Source organism: Protomyctophum parallelum, assembly GCF_964188405.1.
Source record: "Protomyctophum parallelum genome assembly, chromosome: 22".
Classification (NCBI taxonomy): domain Eukaryota; kingdom Metazoa; phylum Chordata; class Actinopteri; order Myctophiformes; family Myctophidae; genus Protomyctophum; species Protomyctophum parallelum.
In genome coordinates, this window is record NC_139714.1 from 16,976,283 (window position 1) to 17,003,962 (window position 27,680).

General features: G+C 42.0%; 1 protein-coding gene across 1 annotated transcript; it reads left to right on the forward strand.

Annotated features, from left to right (window-relative positions):
• The first annotated feature begins 846 nt into the window (after positions 1 to 846).
• Positions 847 to 20,834, forward strand: pnpla3 (patatin-like phospholipase domain containing 3). Its single transcript, XM_083757689.1, has 9 exons — positions 847 to 1,261; positions 2,389 to 2,621; positions 3,667 to 3,732; positions 6,073 to 6,282; positions 13,042 to 13,102; positions 13,663 to 13,851; positions 16,587 to 16,719; positions 17,846 to 17,953; positions 19,756 to 20,834. Exons 1-9 carry the CDS (start codon positions 1,075 to 1,077, stop codon positions 19,877 to 19,879), a joined length of 1,311 nt encoding a protein of 436 aa, XP_083613815.1. The 5' UTR covers positions 847 to 1,074; the 3' UTR covers positions 19,880 to 20,834.
• Positions 20,835 to 27,680: the final 6,846 nt, after the last annotated feature.

Sequence of the window (27,680 nt, forward strand, 5' to 3'; positions counted from 1 at the left end):
TCAGCCAATCACGGAGGAGAGAAGTGATGTCATCTTCTAATGCGCGCTCCCGCCCTGCTCAGCATCAGGACCACTTCATCCGTGCAGGAGCTGGAGGGCGCGCCCCCGCGTGCCCCGTGCCGTGAAGAGGGATGTTTTATGTTTATATTTGTATTGTAGGCTATATATATATTTCAATAGTATAAGGTTATATGCAAGCATGAGATGACAAGCCATTTAATAAAAAATGTTTTGCCATTTGTTGTGGCAAATTGCAGCAATAACAGCAGCAGAATAAAACACTTATTATATTCTCACGCCTATATATATATACTACACACACACACACACACACACACACACACACACACACACACACACACACACACACACACACACACACACACACACACTCACACTCACACTCACACTCACACTCACACTCACACTCACACTCACACTCACACTCACACACACACACACACACACACAAGTAACCGTGTGTGTGTGTGAGAGACATTAAACGTTATGTAATGTTAATACGCAGAAGTAGGCTAATGTTGTTATAGTTATGATCCCCCCCCACGTAGCCTATACGTCAGTGTATCAGTCCAACTGATCTACAAGTCCAAACGATCTACGCGGAACGACGCGTCGTTGGCCTGTAGATCAGTTTTTTTTTTGCAGGCAGGCAGGCGAGTACAGAACGAGCCCCGTCTGATTGGCTCTCGTCGAGAACGGGGGCGGTGACCGCGGATGACTGACAGCGCGCTCGGCCAATCGCCTTCCTACGAAACATGTTGTTCTGTCTGTGGACTTTCAGAGAATGACACCGAGAAAGAGAGAGAGTTTGGGACTAAAGCCGGTTTATATCAACAGCACTACAGCAGTCTAACAACAGCCCGCCGCTGTCCTTCTCCTGTCACTGTCAAGAGTAGTATTAGAGAGAATCGATCAAGTGGAAGCCTGGAAGGATCCGATCACGGCGATATTTAGTAATAACAATAACATACTTTAACAACAAACTTTTTCTGGCCGACCCATACCGCGGGGCATGCAGCCAGGCTGTGCCCGTGCCGCCTCCCTGCTGCCAGTATGTTCGACCTAACGGCGGGATGGAACCTCTCTTTCGCCGGCTGCGGCTTCCTGGGCATCTACCACATCGGGGTGGCCAGCTGTCTGCTGGAGAGGGCGCCCTACCTGGTCCAAGAGGCCACCAAGATCTACGGGGCTTCGGCCGGGGCGCTCACGGCGTCGGTGCTCGCCAGCCAAGCGTCTATAAGTAAGCCACGAAAGATGACATCGGTGTGGGTCCGACGGTCTATGATATGCAGCAGTAAAGGACCATAATTTTGTTCAATTATTATATATAATCGTACTTTAAATGTTATATATGCAAACATATCTGAACAACACATTTGTTCTATATTTTTGGCACAATCAAAATACTAATAATAGGTTGGCAGTTGCTCTCAGATTTTTTTTGATTTTTTTTATTGAAACACAGAAATGGAATTCGGGCTTGAGCCTTAATTATCTCACATGAATAAAGCAAAGATTAAAGACTGATATCCTATACCTATAGTGTCATTGCAGTGAGTGTAGCATTATTGCATAATGTGCAGTGGATCAGGGAATATCAACCTACAGTAGCCTATCTATGCTTATTATGAGCCAGTGAGAGACCAGAATAGCCGGTCATAGTGACCTCAGTTTGGCCAGTAGCACTGCACAGGTCATTCACAGTGTCGGTCACTGTCGGTCAGGTCACTGACTCATGCATGTATAGGATCATGAGCATATGGATCCGATGGCGTTATCACAGAGGCACCTGGCAGAATGTATTTGTTTTGCTGCTGTGTGATTGATTGATCTCCCTATAGTCCCCTGATGTCATGCTGTTGTCTTGTCCCTCACTAAAAACGCCGGGACAACGCTCCACACGTCCCAAACTCTTCTCCCTTCCCCACTTCCCATCACAGTCAGAACTGCAGCCTCACTCCCAATCTTCCGCCGTAGTCTGAAAACCCACCTTTACCCTACCCCCTTAGATAGCATTTCTGTAGACTTCTGTAGCATTTGATACGGACTTATAGCATGTTATGTAGACAGCACAATAATTGCATTGTATGTAGTCATGATAGCACGTCATAGTACATAACTACATATAGCATAGTATAGTATATAATATATACTATATGACTATACATATATACTATATATGTATAGTTTCATTATATAGATATTCCACTGTTACGTTCTTAGCTTACGCATGTTTCATGATAAATGTTTTTATGTGATGTATTCCCATGCTTTTTTTGTTTTTGCTTAATGTAAGTCGCTCTGGATCAAGAGCATCTGATAAATGCCTAAATTGTAAATTGTCTCTCTGTCCTCCCACCCCTCCAGCTGAATGCTGCGAGGATGTCATAGCCGTGGCCAAGGAGGCCAGGAAGAGGAACCTGGGCCCTCTCCATCCCTCCTTCAACCTGGTCAAGGTGCTCCGGGCGGGTCTGGACCGCGTCCTGCCCGACAACGCACACACCGTGGCCTCGGGGAGGCTCTGTGTGTCGCTCACTCGCGTGTCCGACGGACAGAATGTCTTGGTGTCCGACTTCAACTCCAAAGAAGAGCTCATGCAGGTCAGTGGGCGAGCCATGTTGTTGTGATGTGATTGTGGATAGCAATAGTAATACTATAGTGGTAATAATAATAACAGTAGTGGCAGTTGTAATAGTTGTGGATAGATATATATATATATATATTTCTTTACATACACAAAGATACAGTAGTATAGTCTTGATTGATTGATTGAAATATTTATTAACAGTTTGCAGAATTACAGTACATTTCAAGCACAAACTCAATACAAAGACTGTTAACTGTGAGTGGACGACCCAATTAAGCATTACACTTGTTTACAAGAGGGTCCACCATGTTCAATTCATCAAAACATTTAGAGACGTATAAATAGACACTTCTCGTTACTACTACTACTAGCAAAATAATAAATAAATACTAGTTTAAAAGTTGTTGTTTAAAATAATTATGCACTGCATGTTAACTCTCATTGTTTACATATCATTCAGTTTTTCGTATAATTTTATGAAGAAATTGATTTGTTAAACTTCGAGTACACAAACCCACAGTCTCTTGATCAATATGATGTATCCATGTTTGGGGGGGAAAAAAACAATCGTCACACTTTGTTTGACCTGAGTCAGAGTTTGATAATTCATTTGTTGAATTCATTGTAAACACATTCTAGGAATCTATAGGGCATTCTGACTCGTACAGTCCTTGAAAGTCATTGATAGGTGCCGTTTGGCACATTGTGTACGTAATGAAAAGATTGCAGTGATTCCTGGAACTCTTATCAGTGTGTTTCACTGTGGTGTCTAATGGGAATATGGGTGTTGTCTGTATGGTGTTATCTATTAAAGGAGAATTCCATGCTAGAAGGCTTTTTTACCTTTCTTACCAGTTGTTATGTCCCCACCAAAGAGGTCCAGGTGTTATTTTGTGCAAAAACTCCTTATTGGCTATTTCCCCTACCATACGCCCTCAATGAGTTTTTGCAGAAAAAAACACCTGGACCTCTTTGGTGGGGCCGTAACGACTTCAAAGAAAGGTAAGAAAGCCTTCTAGCATGGGATTCTCCTTTAAGGTGTTCTGTTCTGTCCACAGGCCCTGGTCTGTAGCTGTTTCATCCCCATCTACTGTGGCCTGATTCCCCCGTCCTTCAGAGGAGTGGTAAGTGTCCTGGTCTGGCTACGGTCCGGATCCTTGAAGACCTTGACCTTCACATTGACTCATTAGCAGCTTTGTGGACTTGTCTTTGACAGTGACATCAGTAGCTGAACTGGTATTGACTATACTACTGACCTTTTCTTTTTCTAAACACTGTGTCACACAATAATGTGCGTGTGTGCGTGTGTGTGTGTATAGACACAGTGAGTGTGTTTGCCGTTCACATATGCGCACCGGGAGCACATGCACTCTCGTATTGGCGAGTACAGGTTTTAGTTTAGACGTAGACCTACTATTGGTCCGACTGTCATTAGACCGACAACCTACCGCAAACCCGAACCTAACCCTAACCTAACCACAGCAGAGCAGAGCATGTTCAACCGCATGTCCGAAACCGTTGTTTCCGCATGTCGGCCCGTTCGTGTGTCTAATCTTGCGTGTGGATCCCGTATGGGCACCAGTGTGCTGCTCACTGCTCAGTGCCTATATGCGAACGCACCCAGTAAGTAATCCACTTAGACCAGTTTCTTTTTGGCACGCTATGGTACTTCTGACTAAATCTGTCAGATTGCGTTCAGAGGCAATCCCAGTCCCTCCCCAGTCCCTCCCCAGTCCCCCAGGAGCGTGCCATTGTCAAAAGATGTCAACAGAAGGGCCTCAGCTGTATCTGTTGTTGCTTAATTATATTTCGACACTGTGTCTATGTCCTGGCTTGGCTGATGATTGTCGTCAAAGTTCAATGTTTTAGAACATGGGGCGTCTTAGCCCCGGTGTCCTTGTTTGGGGCAAAATAGGGACACTACAAAGTGCCTCTGTAGTGTTGTAGGGCTTTAGTCCGCGGTTAAAATCCAAATATAGCCTCTGTATAGCTTCTCCCCATGAGTCGGACTGCTAGAGGACCCTTTTAGACACACTACCCCATAAATGTCACCACACTGCTCCGTCTCCTCCTATAGGAGGAGAAAGTACATTGTGTACTTTTCAGTGTCGCGGTGCCTGGCTGGCTCAGAGCCAAGTCGACCTTTCGTGACTCATTAACTTTGTACGTACATGTAATGTAACGGACAATATCAGTGCTTGGGACAAATACTCAAACAAACAATGTCTCAATCATATATGTATGGATGGTAGTGGTCAGCCCAGTACACACTTGTTGAGGTGTTATCTTCCATTCTATTGATTGATTGATTGATTTTATTAACAGTTTGCAGAATTACAATAAATAAATGTGAGTGGACGACACCATAAAGCATTACACTTGTTTACAATAGGGCCCACCATTTTCAATTCATCAAAACATTCAGAGACGTACGAATATACACAACTATATAGTAAAAAAAGAAATCGTCATAGTTTGTGGGTATTTGAAATAAATTACGATACAGAATTGTGTGAATTGGCATTTTAGCCAGGCCTTAATGCATTCATGATCTGACCATGATCTGACCTTGGATGCAGCTGACCTTAATGCATTCATGTAAAGACCTGATCTGACCTTGGATGCAGCTGTGTCGTAATCAAATTCTTGTTTGTTGGCTTGTGGAATGGCCACGGGTGTGCTTCTCCAGCCTTAGGAAATACTGCCACAAGATGTGTGAATAAGCTAAAATATGTGAACACAATTAACACCCTTGTTTTGATCAGCACTTGTTTTCCCCCCTTGTTTATCCGTTTTTACTCATGACAAAAAGAATGTGAAGGATCCAAAATAATGTGATATTGTCAAAAATAATCAACAGCTTGTGCAAAGTTGTGCATGCCATAGACCAAATCCAATCTGTCCCTTCAATTGAGTACCGAAGTCATCATAATTGTCTCATATAAACATTGTGGTCCAAAAATCAACGACCGTGGCGATATTGTCAATTTGTCAGGGAGGTGGCTATAACAGTCTATATCGTTTACGATAGTCAGTGACTCATATTTGATACAGTCTGTTTCTGTCGTAATTGTGTAATTCACTTACAGCAGTGCGCTATCAATGCCCCAAGTCAGACTCGAGCAAATGTGTCACGTGACAAGAACAGACAAGCTAACAACTTAATACGCTGCACTGCATTTTACCATGTTACATCTTTCACCACATTTGTTTTTAACTCCCCTACTTGATCATACTACACTAAACTACAGCCTCACACAAAAGCATGAAATGTAGCACATATGCAAGCTCGAAACACAGCGTGAAGCGATGCGATTTGATATTTGATACATGTTTTGATATTTTTTAATTGAAACAGTTTTCGACCCGACCCGACAGTCAGAAACGATAAAAAAAAGAAAAAAACTTTTTTTTTCTTTAAAAATAAATAAAAATAATTTCAAAATATTTCTCCCTCTCCCCAGCGCTATGTAGACGGCGGTATCAGCGACAACCTCCCGCAGTCGGACCTGAAGAACACCATCTCCATCTCTCCGTTCTCGGGGGAGAGCGACATCTGTCCACGGGACAACTCCACCAGCTTCCACGAGCTGCGCTTCACCAACACCAGCATCCAGATGAACATGGGGAACATGTACCGCCTCAGCAAGGCCCTGTTCCCCCCCGAACCCAAGGTATGGGGAACATAGAACATAGAACATAGAACATAGAACATGTACCGCCTCAGCAAGGCCCTGTTCCCCCCCGAACCCAAGGTATGGGGAACATAGAACATGTACCGCCTCAGCAAGGCCCTGTTCCCCCCCGAACCCAAGGTATGGGGAACATAGAACATAGAACATGTACCGCCTCAGCAAGGCCCTGTTCCCCCCCGAACCCAAGGTATGGGGAACATAGAACATAGAACATGTACCGCCTCAGCAAGGCCCTGTTCCCCCCCGAACCCAAGGTATGAGGAACATAGAACATGTACCGCCTCAGCAAGGCCCTGTTCCCGCCCGAACCCAAGGTATGGGGAACATAGAACATAGAACATGTACCGCCTCAGCAAGGCTCTGTTCCCCCCCGAACCCAAGGTATGGGGAACATAGAACATAGAACATGTACCGCCTCAGCAAGGCCCTGTTCCCCCCCGAACCCAAGGTATGAGGAACATAGAACATGTACCGCCTCAGCAAGGCCCTGTTCCCCCCCGAACCCAAGGTATGGGGAACATAGAACATAGAACATGTACCGTCTCAGCAAGGCTCTGTTCCCCCCCGAACCCAAGGTATGGGGAACATAGAACATAGAACATGTACCGTCTCAGCAAGGCTCTGTTCCCCCCCGAACCCAAGGTATGGGGAACATAGAACATAGAACATGTACCGCCTCAGCAAGGCTCTGTTCCCCCCCGAACCCAAGGTATGGGGAACATAGAACATAGAACATAGAAAATGGTGAACATGTACCGTCTCAGCAAGGCCCTGTTCCCCCCCGAACCCAAGGTATGGGGAACATAGAACATAGAACATAGAAAATGGTGAACATGTACCGCCTCAGCAAGGCTCTCTTCCCTCCCGAACCCAAGGTTAGGCACTTACCTAATAGTTAGGGGCCGTGTTGATTTTGTCGCCTAAAACTATGATGAAAAATGTTTGTCGACTACCTTTTTTCAAAGACAAAAACCAAATAAAAACTAAAATTTTAGGGAGGGACTAATGGGTAGGAGTGTCATAATGCTATTCCCTTAAAAAAGGTTTGTCGACTACCTTTTTTCACAGACGAAAACCAAATAAAAACTAAACTAAAATTTCAGGCAGGGATTAGTGGGTATAGGAGTGTCATAATGCTATTCCCTTAAAGCAGGGGTAACCAACCAGGGGTTCGCGAGCTACCAGTAGCTCGCGGGAACCTTTCAAGTCGATCCCAAGTGTCAGACTGACGGGCAGCCAATACACAGCAGAATGTCGTTCGCAAAAAAGAGCAGATCTACAAGCTAACAACGTGTAGAGGCTCGATGCATTTTAGCTTGAAGATCTGTTCCCCTTGCTTCCACCGCACCGCCCTCGGCCCTCGGCCCTCGGTACTCTGTGCTCATGTGCTGTGTCCTGTGTGTCTGTTGTTCCCCTCGCAGGCAGCACACTAGCACAGAGCGTCAGAGTGAACGCAGCATGATATAGCGACACGTTGAATACTAAACTTATTTGTGAAGTTCGAACGCCAACTTTTAACTTAACCAAACGTGGGAGAAACACTGTGCACGGCTGCACGCACAAATAAAGAGTGCACTCGGCACTCGCGCACGCACATGACGGATTATTATCGATCAAAATAATCCTTAGCGTCGCTTACAAATGTGTTGCACAGCATGAATGATAAGTAATCACCGACCTGGCTGGATAAATATCACTATGACAAAGTGTCAAAATGTTTAGTGCCGCTGTCAAAACATGACACAGCGAGAGTTGAAGATTCTAACTATTGGAACAAGAAAGCCACAGTTTTGAAGGAAGTGGGTCCTAGACAGGGCTTGACGCTTAGCTCATGGATGATAGACAGACTATCCGTTTTTATCCTGCTGTTCTATCATGTGATATTCGATGCAGGGCAAGATGCTCGATTGTGAATTAAATTGTAACATTCTCCTTGGCTTTGACTACTTCAGACAGAACATCTGACACACAGCTACAGTAGACTATTAATTTACTATTAGCTGTTAACTTACTCGGCTGCCTACCGTTGCCCGTTAAGCAGGTCACACAATGGATATGGACCACTGATATTTATCCAGCCAGGTCGGTGATTACTTATCATTCATGCTGTGCAAAACATGCTTTTGTAAGCGACGCTAAGGATTGTTTTGATCGATAATAATCCGTCATGTGCGTGCGCGAGTGCACTCTTTATTTGTGCGTGCAGCTGTGCACAGTGTTTCTCCCACGTTTGGTTAAAAGTTGGCGTTCGAACTTTACAAATAAGTTTAGTATTCAACGTGTCGGGGATGCAATCATGAACTCGTATGACTGACTCACATCTTAATGACACCCTCAGACTGGCAATCACTAAATATGAACCAGATTTCAAAACGCTTGCAGATAAAGTGCAGTCACAGCAGTCTCATTAAAGGTGGGCTGACCCTGAGAGTATGTCACCATATCTGTGCAAATATATATGGTCATGTTATGCCTATGTCATTTGAACATCTGCCAATGTGAATATTCATTGAAATGAGAAACAAAATATTGTGCAATTCATGTCCTTTGCATTTTGTTTTATTTAAAAAAAACTCAACAAAGAAGTTTATTTGTATTTTCTAATACATTTGTCTTAATTTTATTTGACATTGATAATATAACTTACTATAAGTATTTATTCTAATTTAAGCTTTAGTCTTTGTGTGGATGTGTGCACATGCATTGAGCCTGTCAGAAATAGCAAAAAAACAAGTGTTTTTTCTAACACGTTTTAGTGGTAGATCTTGGCTTACAATTGGGAATAAAATGGGCTCTTGGGCTTGAAAAGGTTGGTTACCACTGCCTTAAAGCTACAATCCAATAACTCTCATATACCTGGGATTTCAAACCCAAGTCTCCAAACATTTCTACCACTCTCTGCTTGATGAGCTTTTTATCTGCACAATGTAAGTCAATCAGTAGACCTTTTTTTTGGATTATCAGTTTCTAATCAACGACGGAATAGATTACGATGTCTCGCCAAATGGTCACGGTTACATCACGAGCTTCAGTGGAACGTCTAATTTCGCCCAAATGTTTGCACCCCAGGAAAGGGACTCTATATCAGGGGTGGGCAACTGGCGGCCCGGGGGCCACATGCGGCCCCCACCTTCACTTAATGCGGCCTGCATGTTAATAACAGAATACTGATATAGTATTGATTTCAGCTGTTACAATTCCAAACCCGCTTTAATTACTTCATGACTAGTATTAAAGACTAGTACTTAATGACTAGTATTAAATGACTAGTACTTAATGACTAGTATTAAATGACTAGTACTTAATGACTAGTATTAAAACATTTATATTGTCTTTTTGTGTCCATTGTAGTTATGTTTCTTAAAGTTAACATAACTATAACTAAATGCATTTAAAATTCAATAATAAGGTTACTTTTCAGGAATCCAATCAAAAAATAGCAAAAAGTTATTCAGGTTTTAAATTAAAATATAGCACAAATAGCTGATCTACGCGTTTTGAGCTTGTAGATGGGCTATTTTTGCTACGACGGTGATATGCCCTCTGGAGTGAGTGTGGAAATATAGAGTCTTATTTTCTCAAAGTGCTCTCAATCCATGACCATATCCAAATCCAAACATTGTCCATTCAGAGCTAAACAACACAGATTTACTGTGTACCGCGATGATATAAAATGTTTACTTAGACGTGAACTTCGGTCCCACTTGGGTAGGTTTCTTTACTAAAGTTGTGTAAGACTATCTCTTCCCTTGAGGTCTCCTCACGTGTTGACTGGAATGTTGTGCTTGCTTGAATGGAATCCATGGTTGTATAATTCATGGTGCAATGCAAGGGAGGGAGCACTGGGTTCATTATTAGAATACGCAGTGAGTCACCACCTTGGACCAAGTAACTTTTGGTCCAGAATGATAAATGTAATACTAGAGTTGTGCCGATAGATACCATTTAAAATTTTAGTACTCAGTAATTTTTAGTACTCGCCGATACCGAGTATAACGACTTTTTGTTAAGTAACCACTTATTTTATCCCCTTTTTCTCAAAGATTGATTGATTGAAATGTACTGTAATTCAATCAATCAAGCACAAACTCAATACAAAGACTGTTAACTGTGAGTGGACGACCCAATTAAGCATTACACTTGTTTACAAGAGGGTCCACCTTGTTCAATTCATCAAAACATTTAGAGACGTACAAATAGACACTTCTATATAGTTAAAGAAAAGGGGTGGGGGTGGATTCAGAATTTACGGGGGCCAGTTTCGAATTGCAGCCGTCCGTATAGGTGCCCTTTGAGAGCGGTTTTGAAGGAATCAAGGGATTCACATGTCTTAATGACTGTTGGTAGGGCGTTCCACATTTTGGTGGCATAGGAGCGAAAATAATTTAGTCCCTTGTTTGTGCCGAATCTGGGTTGCACATGGTTTGTTGCAGATGGATCTCCGATCTACACTTTGTCAGTTGTCATTTATGCTTTTATATCGGCTGTTTCTGGTGATTTGCTGCAGTGTTGGGTCAGACTTGCTCCTGTTGCGTTCGTTCAGCCTAATGGTGTCAATTGGATGTTTGGGTACTCTGGTCAAAGTATCGAGGCCGGTTCTGAGTACCGAGTATGAGTACTTGAGGGTGGTATCGGCCCGAGTAATCGATACCAGTATCAGTATCGGAACACCTCTATGTAATACCACACATTAAAGCCCTGTAAGCCATGTAAAAAACACATTTTTACCAATAATCTACTCACCAGTAGTAACTCTGAACCAACTTTAATGATATATCTATTATTATTATTGTCTATTGGCATACATTTAAGAGTAGTCAATGTTTTAAGCCATGCCAATACATTGTACAGTCAATGTTATGCGCTTACAGTATGCCACTGCTTTCTTTGTAGTCAGTAAGCAGTTATGCAATGAATGGAAAGTCATAATAGTGGTAGTAGCGACAGTAGCTAAAGTCATAAATCAATAGCATGATGTAATTTATAGACATATGTTATATCGAAACAATTGTGAATGATAGCCTCTGCGTTGTTATCAGTTACAGAAAATAATACAGTTTTACTGTACTGTATCACATGATATTTGATACTCTGGCTTTGGAAGACTAACGATAATGTCAGGAAGTCCTACGAAGCGATCAGTAGGATCCTGGTCTTTTATCTTCTGTAGATGTATGTTATGTAGTATGAGTCCTGTATTCTGTCCTCATGTAAACTACAATATTTACATTACAGTTTTATCATTCCATGTACAGATAGCTTGACAGCTATCTCAGCACACTAGCCTCTCATGAGTTAAATGTCCACCATCCATCCATCCATTAACCGCTTATCCGTAGTCGGGTCGCGTGGTAACAGCTCCACCAGAGTGCTCCAGACTTCCCTCGTTGTGTTGCTCCTGATCCAATTCCGATTAGGTATTTGATTTTGAGTATCTGCCGATACCAATTTTTCCCGTTCCGAAATGTGTTTTTATACAACACTTCACATCACAACTTCATAACAGTACAGTATCCAAAATCACAGACAATATCCAGTCTAATATCATGTTATGGATATAATATTGATATTTATATATATATATATATATATATATATATATATATATATATATATATATATATATATAAAATATAATATAATATATAATATTGATATTGACCTCAACGAAAATAAAACCAAAATAGTAATCTTCGACCCTCACTTGGCCCCTCCCCTCAGTACCCCGGATACCCTTACACCCAATATTCGCACATCTGCTAAAAACCTTGGCATTATCCTTGACAGCTCCTTTAAATTTCACAAACAGATCAGCTCCGTAGTCAAGAGTAGACCAGCTTCTTCCAACTCCGTCTCCTGGCTAAAGTCAAACCATACCTCCCCCCAAAACAACTAGAAACTGCAATCCATGCTTTTATTTCCTCCAGGTTAGACTATTGCAACTCACTATACATTGGTATCAAACAGTCTGCAATTAGACGACTGCAACTGGTCCAGAATGCTGCTGCTCGCCTTCTAACTGGCACTAAAAAGAGAGAACACATAACCCCCGTGCTGGCCTCCCTTCACTGGCTCCCGGTTTCTTTTAGAATTGATTTTAAAGTCCTTTTATTTACTTTTACATTTTTAAATGGGCTGGCCCAAGAATACCTCTCCAATCTCATAAAACCCTACACCCCGGCTAGAGCTCTGCGCTCCATGGATCAGGTACTGCTAGAGGGCCGCATAATCAATAAAAGCACTAGGGGGCGCACGCTCTTTGTGGCTGCAGCTCCCAGGCTCTGGAAGAGCTTGCCCCTTCACATTCGTTCTGCCCCATCATTGGTGTTTTTAAGTCTCACCTTAAGGCTCATCTTTTCTCCCTGGCTTTTAATCCCTCCTGAGTCCATTTTATGCTTTCATGCTTACATTTTTGTCATTTTTATTATTGTGTTTTCTCATTTATTTCTTATTTATTTATTTTCTTATTTATGTGTTCTCTTGCCTGTTCTCTGTTTTGCCACTGATGTACAGCACTTTGGTCAACCTTGGTTGTTTTAAAACGTCCTCTATAAATAAAGTTTGATTTGATTGATAGTAGGGATGTCCCCATCACGTTTTTTTTGCTCCCGATCCGATTCTGATCATCTGGAAATGACGTGATCGGTCCTCGATTTCCGATCACATGATCGGCTCAGAACCAGAAACAACCCATCAATCAGTATGTGACTTCATATTATTATGTCTTTTGATTGACAGGTAATGGCAGATATGTGTCAGAGTGGCTACAAGGACGCTCTACGCTTCCTAGAAGAAAACAGTGAGTCTTACTAATGTTACTAAATAATTATCATGTTATTTTAGGGCTGGGCAATTAGCCGAAAATATCGAGATCAATTTTCAGACTTAATCTTGTTCACGCGGAATAATCAAATAATCAATCATGTTATTTCTGGGATTTCTTTTTATAGTATTTCTTATATATCACCGATTCGAATATAATATAATCGATTCGTGTTATTAACCACTTACTGTGTGTATTATACTTGTTGTACAATAAAAAAATAGCTGATATACAGGCTCACAAAGCATTGCATTGCGGCATGTTGTGAGGTTGTAGATCTGCTATTTACTCACACACACACACACACACACACACACACACACACACACACACACACACAAATTATGAATGGATCGTAAGTTAAAAAATGATCATGCTATTGATTTGAAGTCGTATCTCTCCCAGCCCTATGTCATTTTATGAATATATGACATCGGTTATCAGCATCAACGTGTCAATAATACATTGTCATAATAGACAGTACAACCTTTGGAATGTGTTGCTGATGTTTGTGATGTCATGTTTGTGATGTTCAGAGCTGTTGAGAACAGAGAGTCCATTGGCCGACGCTGCGCTGACCCCAGACCAGTCCAGAGCCACTTGCTGCTGTGAGCATCAGGCTGAGACCAGGAAGGAGTGGTTGCTACGGAGACTCTGTCTGCTGAATAAACAGCACTGGTGGCTGGACAGCCAGAGGATGGACCTGCCCACACCCATCAAGAAAGGCACGCACTGCTGCTGTCGTCTTAAGCGCCATCGCATGATGGTGGTGTCGCCAGAGTAATCTAGTGAGAGATTACCTTAGCCCCTTAGATAGCATTTTATGTAGACTCAGGTGGTCTTTACACGAGAATGGTGTTCATAGAAAACGGCAAAATAAAGTATCGTTTGATGGGGTCCCTTTTGACGAGAACGGTGTTTTCAGGAGGTGAAAACGCAACAAAGTGAAACCACCTTCCAGAGTGGAAATCTTTGAGAATGCCGTTTTATCCCTTCTCCGTGTAAACGGGCAAAACGGTGAATCCGCAAAACTTATGACATCATGGCTCACGTTGGCTCACACAGCGCATACCGGTATGTTTATTACATTAATGCAGAGCCATATATAATGAACACGCCTCCCTCCTCGCCTATAAAGCGCTGTTCATCAGCGATGGTGAATGTAAAACCATGATGCAAATAAAAAGCCTTGTGATAGGCGGCAGCCGTGGCAGCAGCGTTTATGTAGCCTAATAGAATATATAACCATCCCGTGGCGCGCTCTGCCTGCATGCTCTGGGTTGCGTGAAGGGGTTCTTCTTCTTGTACGTAACGTGGGTGACTGGTCTATGTGGCAGCCCGTTACCGCCACCTATAGCGAAATTATAGCGTTTTCATAAAGTGTGCGTTCTCGTGTAAAGGGTCATTGAGAACGCAACAGGACTTTGCCGTTTTATCTGGAGATGGTCGCCGTGTAAAAGACGCATTAGATAGCATTTTATACAGACTTATAGCTCGTTACGTAGACAGCACTAGAATTGCATTTCATGTAGTCATAGCACTTTATAGTACACATGTATATTGTATAATATATAATTGCGAATGCAATGAGCACTAACTATGAGACCCTGCAGATCATGTCTGTGTGTCTGTCTGTCTGTCCCGCTGTGACACCACCCGCCCGCCACCAGAGGGCGCAGCTGTAGCACACACACACACACACAAGCTGCGTTCGCTTCCCGCGTTTGCGCGTCTTACTTGTATAGTATAGTATGTATAGTTGACATAGATACTCCAGTGTTACGTTCTTAGCTTATACACGATTCATGATAACTACTTTTTATATATGTGATGTATGACATGCTTTGTTTTTGCTTAAATGTAAGTCGCTCTGGATCAAGAGCGTCTGCTAAATGCCTAAATTGTAAATTGAGAGATTAATGACACTCCCGTTGACTCTCATTGTAACAATGGAATGCGGAAGTGCTCATTCTATCTCAATGGAATAGTTCCAGCCATAGGATCAATGTTTGGAACTATCGCCCATAGGCAGAGATGGGCAGTATTTGAAATACATGTATTTGAAATACGTATTTGAAATACTTTTTTGTATTTTGTAATTTGTATTTCGCTGAGATGGAAGAAATGAGATGTATTTTGTATTTAAATACATTTTTTGACCCAGTATTTGTATTTTGTATCAAAATACATTTTCAATATATTTTGCCCATCAGAGATGGGCAGTATTTGAATTACATGTATTTGAAATACGTATTTGAAATACTTTTTTGTATTTTGTAATTTGTATTTCGATGGGGATGGAAGATGTATTTTGTATTTAGATACATCTTTTGACCCAGTATTTGTATTTTGTATCAAAATACATTTTCAATGTATTTTGCCCATCTCTGCCCATAGGCACCCGCTTTGTCTCAATGGGATAGTTCCAGCCATAGGAGCAATGTTTGGAACTATAGCCCATAGGCACCCGCTTTGTCTCAATGGGATAGTTCCAGCCATAGGAGCAATGTTTGGAACTATAGCCCATAGGCATCCCGCTTTGTCTCAATGGGATAGTTCCAGCAATAGGAGCAATATTTGGAACTATAGCCCATTAGCCCATAGGCACCCGCTTTGTCTCAATGTGATAGTTCCAGCCATAGGAGCAATATTTGGAACTATAGCCCATAGGCACCCCGCTTTGCGGCGAGATCAAAGTGTGTCACCACTCTGTTACTAGATTACTCTAGGTGTCACTTGTGTCAAGAACTGACCTTAAAAGGGGAATTTCTCTTATTTTTACAAAAGTAAGTTGATAATTATTTATATTGACCAATCTTTTTTTTTTTTATAAATAAAGATATAGGGCGCTGGTCCTGGATCTGCTCCTGGAGGGGGTCTAACGCTAGAACTCCTATTCAATCGCGCAATAGTTTTTTGTTCACATCTGTTCTAGATGATGTCACCGCAGACCCCCTCCAGAAGCAGCTTAGCAGCTCCAGGACCAGCGCCCTATATCTTTATATATTTTTGAATATTTTTCTTTGGTTAATATACATAATTATCAACTTTTGTTTGTTGCATCACACAGCTTGATGTTTTCGTTTGCAAGCACAAGCAGCACCATCATAAAAAAAAACAATTATTTCTAGTGCTCTGCTGGCACGAATGTCAATCTGTCAATCTGTTATAGTATTATGTGTTATATGCAAAGCAAAGTTACCATGTTTACCCAGGGTAACTGGACTAAGCTCAAGAACTGGTTTACAGCCAGGCCCTGCTCATAGAACATTTCATGGTAGAGGTTCAATGCCTTGCTCAAGGGCACTTCAGCGGTGGTAATTTTAACGTGCCGGTCCGGGGAACGAACTAGCGACCTTCCGATATCAAGACCGCTCCGCAAACCGTTGGGCCACCGCTGCCTATGCCCCACTGCATACATTTCAGTTACTGAATGTCTTTGTGTCTTTGTGTCTTCCAGTGCTCTGTGAGGCGTGCCAAGACAAGACCGGCCTGTATTCTAAGGTTTCAGAGCTGCTGCCCATGAGAGTGGCCTCCTACATGCTCATGCCTTACACTCTTCCTGTACAGTCGGCCTACTCCGCGGCCCAGAGGTACGTGTACAGTAATCCCACCGATCAGAGTCCTATTCCGTTAACCTGCCAAGTACAGTACAGTAACTAGGCTGTACAGTAGTCATAGTAATGCTGATGATGCAATACATGGACATTGTTTGTTAACGTTAAGAACAGAACAGTCCACCTCATATAATCTGACAATAGATCACTACTTTACAGCACGTTGGCCATAATCAGATTCAGAAGCCATGTCTGTAACGAGGGACGCTCAAACAAACAATAAAGCAATACGAAGCCACAAGAGGTCTCAGGTTACCGTGGATTTTATAATGGCTGAGAGGCGTAGGTAAACCCGACGCGATACAGACACGGTAAACTGGGACCTCGCGTGGCTTATTGCTTTTCTAAAACGGTTACAAACATATAGCAATATTAACCTCATAAAACGATTAAATTCACAAAAGTAGCTATGCTTTGCAGCCAACCAGAGCGAGCCACGTACACTTCCTTGTTTTGCTCGGCAAGTATAGGCTATGTGACGGGAGAATAGCGCTTGATGTCTTTACGGGGGCCGCCTGGAGCCACACATTCACAGTCATATGAGTATACGGGCGGTGCTTAGACGCCACGCACGGCCAGCGTGTGTATAAGGCAATCAAGTGCTCCCCTTCCCCAGTTCAGCTACAGAGCTGTGGGGATCAGCTGGGAATGATATAAAGTGATTGAAGGTGTGGATTTTACAACGGTAACCAGCCAATCAAGAATCAAGTATTGGGACTAAACGTTTCAGAATGCTGTTTTTTTACACCACAACTAGCCTGAGCTAACGTGTTAGGTTTCTGGTCTAGAGGGGCGGGTCGCGGCTGAGATTTGCGCACGCCCTGATTGGATCTCATCGATCTGTCCGTCACCCCCGGCCCCTCCTCTCCCCCTAGTGCAGCGCTACGTCACATCATTTGGAGCGACGCCCACCCGGAAGGGTTGACTCCCACTTTTAGACCAGAGTGGCCAATGCGTTCGTCCAGGCTTTCAATTTTTGCACCAACAAAAATGAAAGCCTGGTACCGAGGCTACGCCACAACTGACTGAGTTAATGTGCATGGTCTCCCTCTGGTGGCCAACGCTTGAAGGTGCCTGTGGTGATTGCTCTGCTCTGACCCAGGTTTGTGGAGTGGATCCCAGAGGTGCCGGCAGATGTGCGTTGGATGGTCGGGGTGGCTGGGGACGTGTACAGACAGACCTGGAAAGGAGAACGAGCAGACGACAACAGGTACTAACATTAACCCATTTTGACCTTAAAAAATGGCTTCTAAATCCTGACAGTTTTCTGAAATACCTCATGTTCCTATATCAGTGGTGCTCAATATTTCATGTCAAGGACTATATATATAAACTATATGTAATTGGCCACCATCTGAAAATATGTTGTTCCAGGGACACCCTCAAAAGGAAAGATTTGAGTTGAAAACGTTACGCTCTGAAATAATATATATTCAAAGATTTGTGCCTCATTTTCACTGGTTTTTCAGAAATTGCAGACCTAAAAGCTCGTAGCGCAGCACTCGGTGCAGCGCAATGAGCTTGTAGATCTGCTATTTTTCAACAGCTAAAGTATAACATAACGCTTAAAACACCAAAAGGGATTCCCGGCCCAAAATGGGTTAAGCGAGATTACTTGGTTTAATCGTTTAAACCGGAAAAGCAACAGTGTCATGTTAGATTTTTGCGTTATTGGCTATTAAAAAAATAGAAGGTATACAAGCTCACAGTGTGTCACTTCGTGCCACGCTGCAAGCTTGTATATCTGCTATGTTTTTTTGTTTTCGCTTACTGCAAATCGCTCTGCATTAAGACCGTCTGCTAAATTGTAAATTGTGATGTTTTGATCATTTTAGAAAAATCTTGAAAGTGTGAGAACTGCTTATTTAGAAGGCATTTGTAGAATCGGCCTCAGGTCTTAATGGGTTAAAATGGTGTTACAACTTTAGCAGGCATTTAGCAGACACTCTTAATCCAGACCGATTTACAGTAAGCAAGAACAACACAAGGTAATACAGTAAGCAAGAACGACACAAGGTAATACATAAAATGCAGACTTAGTCATCAAGTAGCCGCAATTTGCAACTCTAGATTTTTTTATAATGGGATGAATCTAGAGTTGCAACACCCTCCATTGACTCCCCCACTCATCCAAATTGCGTTTGCGATCTGCTTGTATTAAACGACGTTAAACTCGCCATCATTGCAGCTCTAGGCCAAGCTTGAATTATCCTCTTTCAATCTGCCGAGCTTTATTTTTTCATAATAATCCACCGTAGACATGTTATGAGCTACTTTCTGTCAAGAAATGCTGTGCATGTGATTCTTTTTCTAAGTGTTGCAGTTTGGAAGCACTTGTTTTTGTTAACGGGTCGCGCTGCTGCCTCCTGCATTATGTGCAAATTCGAAACAAAACAGATGCAAATTGGATGAGTGGGGAGTCAATGGAGGGTATTGCAACTCTAGATTCATCCCATTATAAAAAGTCTAGAGTTGCAAATTGCGGCTAGTCATCAAAGATCACGAGTAAGCTAAGAATCTAACATCCGTCTAACAGTAGAATATCTGTACAATTAAACTACAAGTACACACTATAGAAATGCTGTCTACATAATATGCTATCTAAATTACATATTTTAGCCTTTGCATACTGTACGCCTACAAGGTCGTCGAGGCTAGGGCACAACTCAAGCACACTTCCTCAATGGGGCAGCGGTGGCTGAACGGTTTGCGGAGTGGTCTTGATATCGGAAGGTAGCTATAGTTCGTATCCCCGGACCGGCACGTTAAAAATACCACCGCTGAAGTGCCCTTGAGCAAGGCATTGAACCCCTACCATGAAATGTTCTATGAGCAGGGCCTGGCTGTAAACAAGTTCTTGAGCTTAGTCCAGTTACCCTGGGTAAACATAGTACCTTTCCTTTGCTTTGCTTACTGTCTTTTCTGTAGCCACATATTATATTATGCTATACATTTAAATACTGTTCTAAATAAACGTGGACAAACCAGAATGCATCTGATTTGATCCTACAGTGAACCAATCCTAAGGAGGTCCCTGAGCCTGCCCCCTTCTCTGGAGGACACAGGCCTAGCGGCGAACCCCTCCCTGGACCTCAGCAACAGCAACTACTGGGACACCCCAGGGCTGTTGGACTGATGGAGGACGTTTTTTGTGGGCTTTTTTTATGCCTTTATTTGATAGTAAAGACTGACAGGAAATGGGGAGAGAGAGAGATGATGAATGGAGTGACACGCAGCAAAGTCGGTCGTCGGGATCTGAATTTCGAATCCGCGAGACGCTGTTATTAGGCTGGATTAGCAGCCTATACTGAGTTGACGAATGAGATTGAAGTTATGAGGTTTGTTATGGATGCACATACGTACTGTACTCTGACTGTGAACGCTCCAGCTGGTGCTAACATACAGTACTGTATGTTACAGTAGGGACTGTATGCTTTAATCAGTACCATTGAAGCCATTGTCACGGCTCGCTTGGTTTCACCGCCAAAGGATGGGTTTGTTGTCGAGCTTTTCTATTGGATGACAGACAGCACAATTTGTGTCTACTTTTACCAAATAACTACAACTTTGTCTACCTACCGGACGGTATTTCAGTTGATTCAAATTCAAATGTTGCAGTTATTTCTCATGTGATTTATTATATCACATTGTCAAAATGTGAATTTGTGCTGGGCTGTACCCTGGGACAGGGCCTATAGCCTGATTATATATCTAATATATATATATATATATATATATATATAGTGCTCTTGTGTTGCTAGACGAGTGTAGATTTCCACGCACCGATAATGTCTGTCTCTTAAATCTCCATATTGTTATATTAGCGAATACAGTGAATTTAGATAGGGCATATCGGTAGGCAGAGATCTCCACGATTGTCTGGCAATGTGAGACTACAGTAACTGTTGAACGAAGAGCCTCTCTGCTACTTTCATGATCTGACAAAACTGAGCATAGTTTGTTCTCAAGTGCCTTTTGACCTGTCTCTCTGTCTATTTCTCTTTTTTATGTTGGCCACCACCATGTTTACACAATAATAAATCCACCTGCAATAAGGATTTGTTCAAATTGAAACAATGACGTGATGTGCAGTCAGCGTACTCTGAGCCTTCTTTTCAGTGTTGGACGTCTTCTTCTGTCTGAAAGACACTCCCTTGAAAGGTAATTTCCTAATCCTTTCCATTATGTGCTTTGTCTTCCCCTCGAACGTTGCCAGGGCTGCCTCCTCTGTTCAGTTCAACTCTTTCTTGAAAGTCCAAAGGTGCACCTTTCACTTTCATTCAACAAATAACTCCTTAAAATGTTACGGGCACCATCACCGAGACACCATACTGTATACAGTATGTGGTGTGGAGCAGTTACATCACTAGGACTTCTATGTATGTTCGTTTTGTCATAGCAACCGTTCTAATCTTCTACATATATTTTGTTCTCTCAATGAAAATTATGGCAAATTAACATTAAAACACTTTTTGACATCGATTCTCGCATTTGTGTGCACGCCAAACAGTGTTTTATTCAATATATGAATATTCGATTTTTATTTTAATCTGACACGCGCCCTCCTCTCCCCCCCTTTTAATTTGTCTGAAATAGAAGTCCAAAGTGCAATAGGAATAGGTTTATATAGGATGACAGGGGAGTGGCTGATAAAATTAGTAGCCTCCTATGACGACATAGTGGTGACATCAAGTATCTCCATACATGGATATAAAGATAGAGAGCTCTCCTTAAATGGGACACAGACAGACAGAAACAGTCTTAAATGGGACACAGACATTGGATTTTATAATCCACGAGTTCCCACTCAGCACAACACACAGATTGATGACACACACAGATCAGGTTCTTATTTTAATTTTTTTAAACTTTTGAACAAATAATAAAATAAAATAAACAAGTAATTTTCATTTTCTCCCAATTTAGTACAATGTGCTGCCAACCTCCACTGCTGATGCTGCGTAAACGCCTGAGAAATATTACAATGGCAATGGCACCACCTAGTGACCAAACTCGATGCCACATTATTAGTATGACACGTTCCACATTAAGGCTTAAAACCAGAGTTATACTTTGTTGCGAGCTGGCAGATTAAACAGTGTTTTGTGCGCCTGTAGATGTGTTATTATCAGTGCTTGACACCATAATAATACTAATTATAGAGTAGAACCACTCCACGGGGAAACCATTGCCCCGGTATAGTAACAGTCACTTTCATATTAATCAACTATGGCTGCACAGTCTTTCCTCAGCTTGAATGACGCGCAGCTTCGGTGACGAACATCGGGCATCTGCCCCACAGTTTCCCAGGTGTCCGTCTCTTCACAATAGCGCTCAATGGTCTGGACGAGTCTACATGAAGAGACCCCTCCGTCGTCCCCTCCTAGTACATAGATCTTTCCATCCACCACAACCGCGCTATGGCTTAAGCGTCTCCCTTGCATGGGGGCACACACGGTCCATTGATTGGTCTCAGGGTTGTAACATTCCATGTCGGCGCAGTCTAACCCACCTACAGATAAAATAAATCCAATACAGAAATGTCAACCATCTGAAAAGTATGTTAATTTATGCACTCAATACTGGTCTGGGCTACTTTTAAACACATTATTTCATCAATGGGGCGTGGCATGGAGGTGATCAGCCTGTGCCACTGTTATGGAAGCCCAGATTTGCTTTGATAGCAGCTGTAAACCCATTTGTATTGTAGATCTAGTCTCACACCTTCCTCTTGACAATAAAAGATAGATTCTCTGTGGTGTTCAGGTCAGGCCAGTTGGCTGGTCAGTTAAGCACAGTAATACCATGTGGTCAGTACACCAATTACTAGTAGTTTTGGCTCTGTGGACCAACACCATGCAGATATCAAAATAACCTCAAATCATCACTGTCACACAACCATCTATTAGGATATTTTACAGCACTGTGTACTTCCGTATGTTGACTAGCTTTACGGATATACTGATTTCCATTTCCAGCAGCACTTGGCACCTGCCCACAGAGCCTAATGAGTACCTATTACATAGAGCTTTCCGTTGAGAGCACAGACAGTTGGATCCACACGCGGGTTCTGCATAGGAGCGACTTCTGTCCATACAGATGTTTCAGGGTTGTACTTGGCCACCATGCTGATTGAACCTGATTCACCTAGGGCCCATGAGGACGGACGGACGGACGCGCGCGCGCACACACACGCACACGCGATACAAGTAAATGAATACATGATGATAAACCCTTCCACAGTAGTAGCTTTTTCATATTTTCTATTTAGCATATTTTCCTACATAATGCATAATTTGCACATTTTAAAATGTAAAATTTGTAATACAATAGATCATTGTCTTCGTGTAAGTACTCAATTGGGGAAGTTTCATGTTGATAACAATCTAATATAGGTATGGTTTTGCCCACTCAATTCATAATTAACATTCCAATTTTGAAGCTCTGGCTCATGGACTATGGCCCTCATTTATCAACCGTGCGTACGCCAAAATATGGGTGTACGCCGAAATTACTGAAATTTGAAAATGTGAAAGTAACTAGTTAAGTTACATATTACTGGAAAAAAGTTATAATATTACTGAAAGTAGTATATTACTTAAGTTACTTGCCAATAAAATAGAGATGTCCTTCTAGTGCTCCCACACCAAAATCCTCATCGATAGAATCGGAAAACTTTGACGGATCGACAAAATCCACAAGCTGCCAGGTGTCGCCGCTGGGGCCGTACTTCCTGACTGAGACACCATCAAAGGCATAACCATAACCATAGCCATAGCCATCTAGCATCACGATCTTGGCATCTTTCTGACCAAGCAGGCCTAGCCTCACCATCGCTATAGACCATGTGGAGTTTGTAAAAAGAAAATAAGAAAAAAAACCTCATTAGAAGTGATGTCCTTGCCAAATGCACCATACAACCTCCATAAATCTATAATCAAGGCTGTGATATCAGGAGTCCGAGTGGAAGGAATATTGGCTACTCAACAAATACAGGGACACTTAGATTATCGATATACTGTATATTTATTACTTGCGCAAGCAGAGCGCGCAAGTAATGTTTTCGCCCGGTCTCTTCCGCCGTGACAGCTGTCCCGGCATTCGATGTTTATGCAGAAAAACATCAAATCTGTGCCTGTTTTGCTGGGACCAAATGACCACAAATGACCATATTTCTTACGTCATCATTTAGAGCTAGTCATACGTATACTATATACATAATCAGTAAAAATAAAATAGCAAATTGTGCCTGATCTGCTGGGACCAGAGTACGTGGTGTGTATATGTATGACTAGCTCTTAATGATGACGTAAGAAATATGGTCATTAGTGGTCATTTGGTCCCAGCAAACCAGGCACAGATTTGCTGTTTTCTTGCATAAACATCAAATGGCGGGACAGCTGTCACGGTTTTTGGCGCAAAGTAACCACAGTATACCGCTAATCAACTTACAACTACACACTTTATACAGTATAGAGTATATGTATACGTATATAGTATATGCCTATATACTATATATATTTCTTACGTCATCATTTAGAGCTAGTCATACGTATACTATATACATAATCAGTAAAAATAAAATAGCAAATTGTGCCTGATCTGCTGGGACCAGAGTACGTGGTGTGTGTATATGTATGACTAGCTCTTATGGTAATTTGTGGTCGTTTGGTCCCAGCAAACCAGGCCATCTTGCACCCTAGATTATAATTAACAGTCTTACAGAAGTTGCCGCGTGGTTCACTCATGGGAGCCAATGGAGCTGACCACCATGAGTTATGGGAAACGTCATAGCAAAACATCTCTTCATTGACTGAAAAACCCGGTCGTCTAGTAAAATACAGAGTACAGCCTATGGTGAGAGAAGAGCAGAATTAAAACGATTTACCTTATGCCTCAATTGTTAGAGAAATAAAGATGCATTTTTTTATTACTACTTCAGATTCTGTCAAAAAAGGAATCACACAAATTGGTTCACAGTATCTCTATAGACATGTGATCATGATGGATCTGTCCATATTCCATCCTGATTGGCTAAAGCACAAATCACACCAATGGGTCCAACTCCTTGCAACCAAACTGTTGTGACTTGTGAGTAGACACATGTAGACGCATGTAGTTGCAAGCAACCATTTAATTGAACCAATTGAATCCTTTGGGTCGACTTGCGCAGACATGCGCAGAACACAGGACATTTCACTCTGCTGGAACGAATGCTGAAACCGGTTTGTTGCGTCTCGACCCACTGGTGTGGTTTTGGGCTTAACATTAGCTTCTAATGTTTGCACGATTGGTCCATTTTGAACAAATGCCTCAAATCATGAACGCATCATGCTATTTCCATGACATTTTGCATGCCATGCACAGTCTCACTAGGCTGAGGAAGAAATGCCACCCTTTTGACATTGGCCTGTTATAGCGCCACAAGCGATTTTTGCTAGACACATTTTTGGAACAAAATGCCTCAAATCATGAAAGACTGCCTTGAAGAGACCTAGAAAGAAATGGCACCCTTTTCACATTGGCCTATTATAGTGCCACCAGGAGGCCACAATAATCTACCTGTGCTGTGATGAGCACCATTAAAAAATGTTGGCACTCTACTTATGTGTCTATTTACCCTGTTATTTGTTGACTTGGGTTCGTGGCATTTACTCACCAGACTTAAATGTAGCAGGATCCTGCGCTGGCAAACTTCCTAGAGTCGCCAATGGCAAACGTCCTAGTGTCTTCCATTGATTGGTCAGGGGATCAAAGCTCTCAATTTCCAATGCCTCATCTACCTCTCCCACAGTCACAATCACTTAAAAGAAAACAGGCAGAAGTGAGCCAGTAGTTTTAAAGATGGAGTGCCATGTGTCTATGAGGTGACAGTACTAGACACCCTGGAGTCGTTTTTATGTGCAATCTTGTATTAACTTTGTATTTAGGGTTTCTTCCTGGAGGCTGCACCCTTGACAGTCAAACGGGCCAATGAAATAAACAGTAATATACACTGACACGACAACACGCATTCAGGGCGGAGTCACCACCCCCAGGGTAAGTTGTGATTTGCTCTCGTTCACTGCAATGCAATTTGCGACATTTCCAAAACAATATTGCGCAGAGTAGCGATTATCAAACGTATTTGCAATGCCATACGTTGAAAGATCTGTTGCCCGTGGACAAGGTACTTTACCTCCGCAAGTTAGATGTTATCGGCATAGATGTTTGTCCGTATGTGATTAAGGCAGGGGTTAAAGCCAAAAAAAATCCCAAGACTGAAAATTTTCAGACCACTTTTCAAACCATGTGGCGAACCCCCCACATTTGCACCGATCTACCCCTGTCCTAGACAGCAATAAAATAAATAAATACAAATGAATCATAAATTAATACCATGGCGCGCGCAGCGCACACCAAATTTTGGGGTTGTAAAATGATGTTTTCCCAAAGTTGCCTTTACCGAATGTGTGTCAATCCATGCTTCATTTTATAGAAGCAGCTTTTGAAGTTATGTTGTATTATATTGCTAGTCCGGCCAATCAATAAATACTCTGAAATGACTGTAGGGCTTGCCTTTACAGCCACATGGTGCATAGCAACAGTGTGTTAAAGTAAAAAAAAAAAACCCAGAGGAAGACACTTATAGGCATGTAGCCTTCAGTAGTCCATTATGCACCTGCATTATAAGGTTGCAAGTGAGAACAAAAGTCAATTACAAGAGAACCCATTGGTTTTGGCAACTAAAATGGGACAGTGGGATAGGTGGGCAGTGGGCACTATATATATGCAGCTCCATCTCACTGAATTAGAATATTTTGTAAAAGTACATTTTCTTCTGTAATAAAATTCAAAAAGTGAAACTTTCATATATTCTCATTTCATTGTGCTTTAAGTGTACTTCAAGTACTTCAAACATTTCTTGTTTTAATCTTGATGATTCAGGTCAGGCCAGTTGGCTGGTCAGTTAAGCACAGTAATACCATGGTCAGTACACCAGTTACTAGTAGTTTTGGCTCTGTAGGCAGGTGCCAAATCTAGCTGGAATTTTGGAAAGGAAAATTAGCATCTCCATGAAGCTTGTCAACATACTGAAGCTAAAAAGATCTGTTGAAACCATTGTTAAGTTTTCACTGTCAGTGGACCAACACCATGCAGATACCATGGCCTAAATCAGCACTGTGTTTTGTCATGTCCAGAGTCTCAACACAACCATCTATTATGATATTTTACAGCACTCTGTGCCTCTGTACATTGACAAGCTTTATGTTGATGCTGCTTTTCCTTTTCCAGCAGCACTTGGCACCTGCCCACAGTGCCAAAACTACTAGTAACTGGTATACTGACCATGGTATTACTGTGCTTAACTGACCAGCCAACTGGCCTGACCTGAACCCCACATTGAATCTAGGTTGTATTGTCAAGAGGAAGGTGTGAGACATGAGACTGAACAATCCAAATTAATTTACGGCTGTTATCAAAGCAAACCTGGGCTTCCATAACACCTCAACAGTGCTACTGGCTGATCACCTCCATGCCACGCCCCATTGATGAAATAATTTGTTCAAAAGTAGCCCAGACCAAGTATCAACTGTATACTTTACAGATGGTCGACATTTCTCGTAAAATATTCTAATTCATTGAGATATTTTTTTATTTTTATGAGCTGTATGCCATAATCATCAAGATTAAAACAAAAAAAGGTTTTAAATACTTCACTTTGTGCACAATGAATTGAGAATAATTATATGAAAGTTTCACTTTTTGAATTATATTACAGGAGAAAATCAACTTTTACAAAATATTCTAATTCAGTGAGATGGAGCTGTAGTTCCCAGCAACATCTGGGCACTTTGGCTATTTAGTAATAGTATAGTTATAGTAATTATATTTGAAAACGAATGTGCAAGGTACATTTATGTCTACATTCATTAGCCTCTGTGTAGTTTATCACT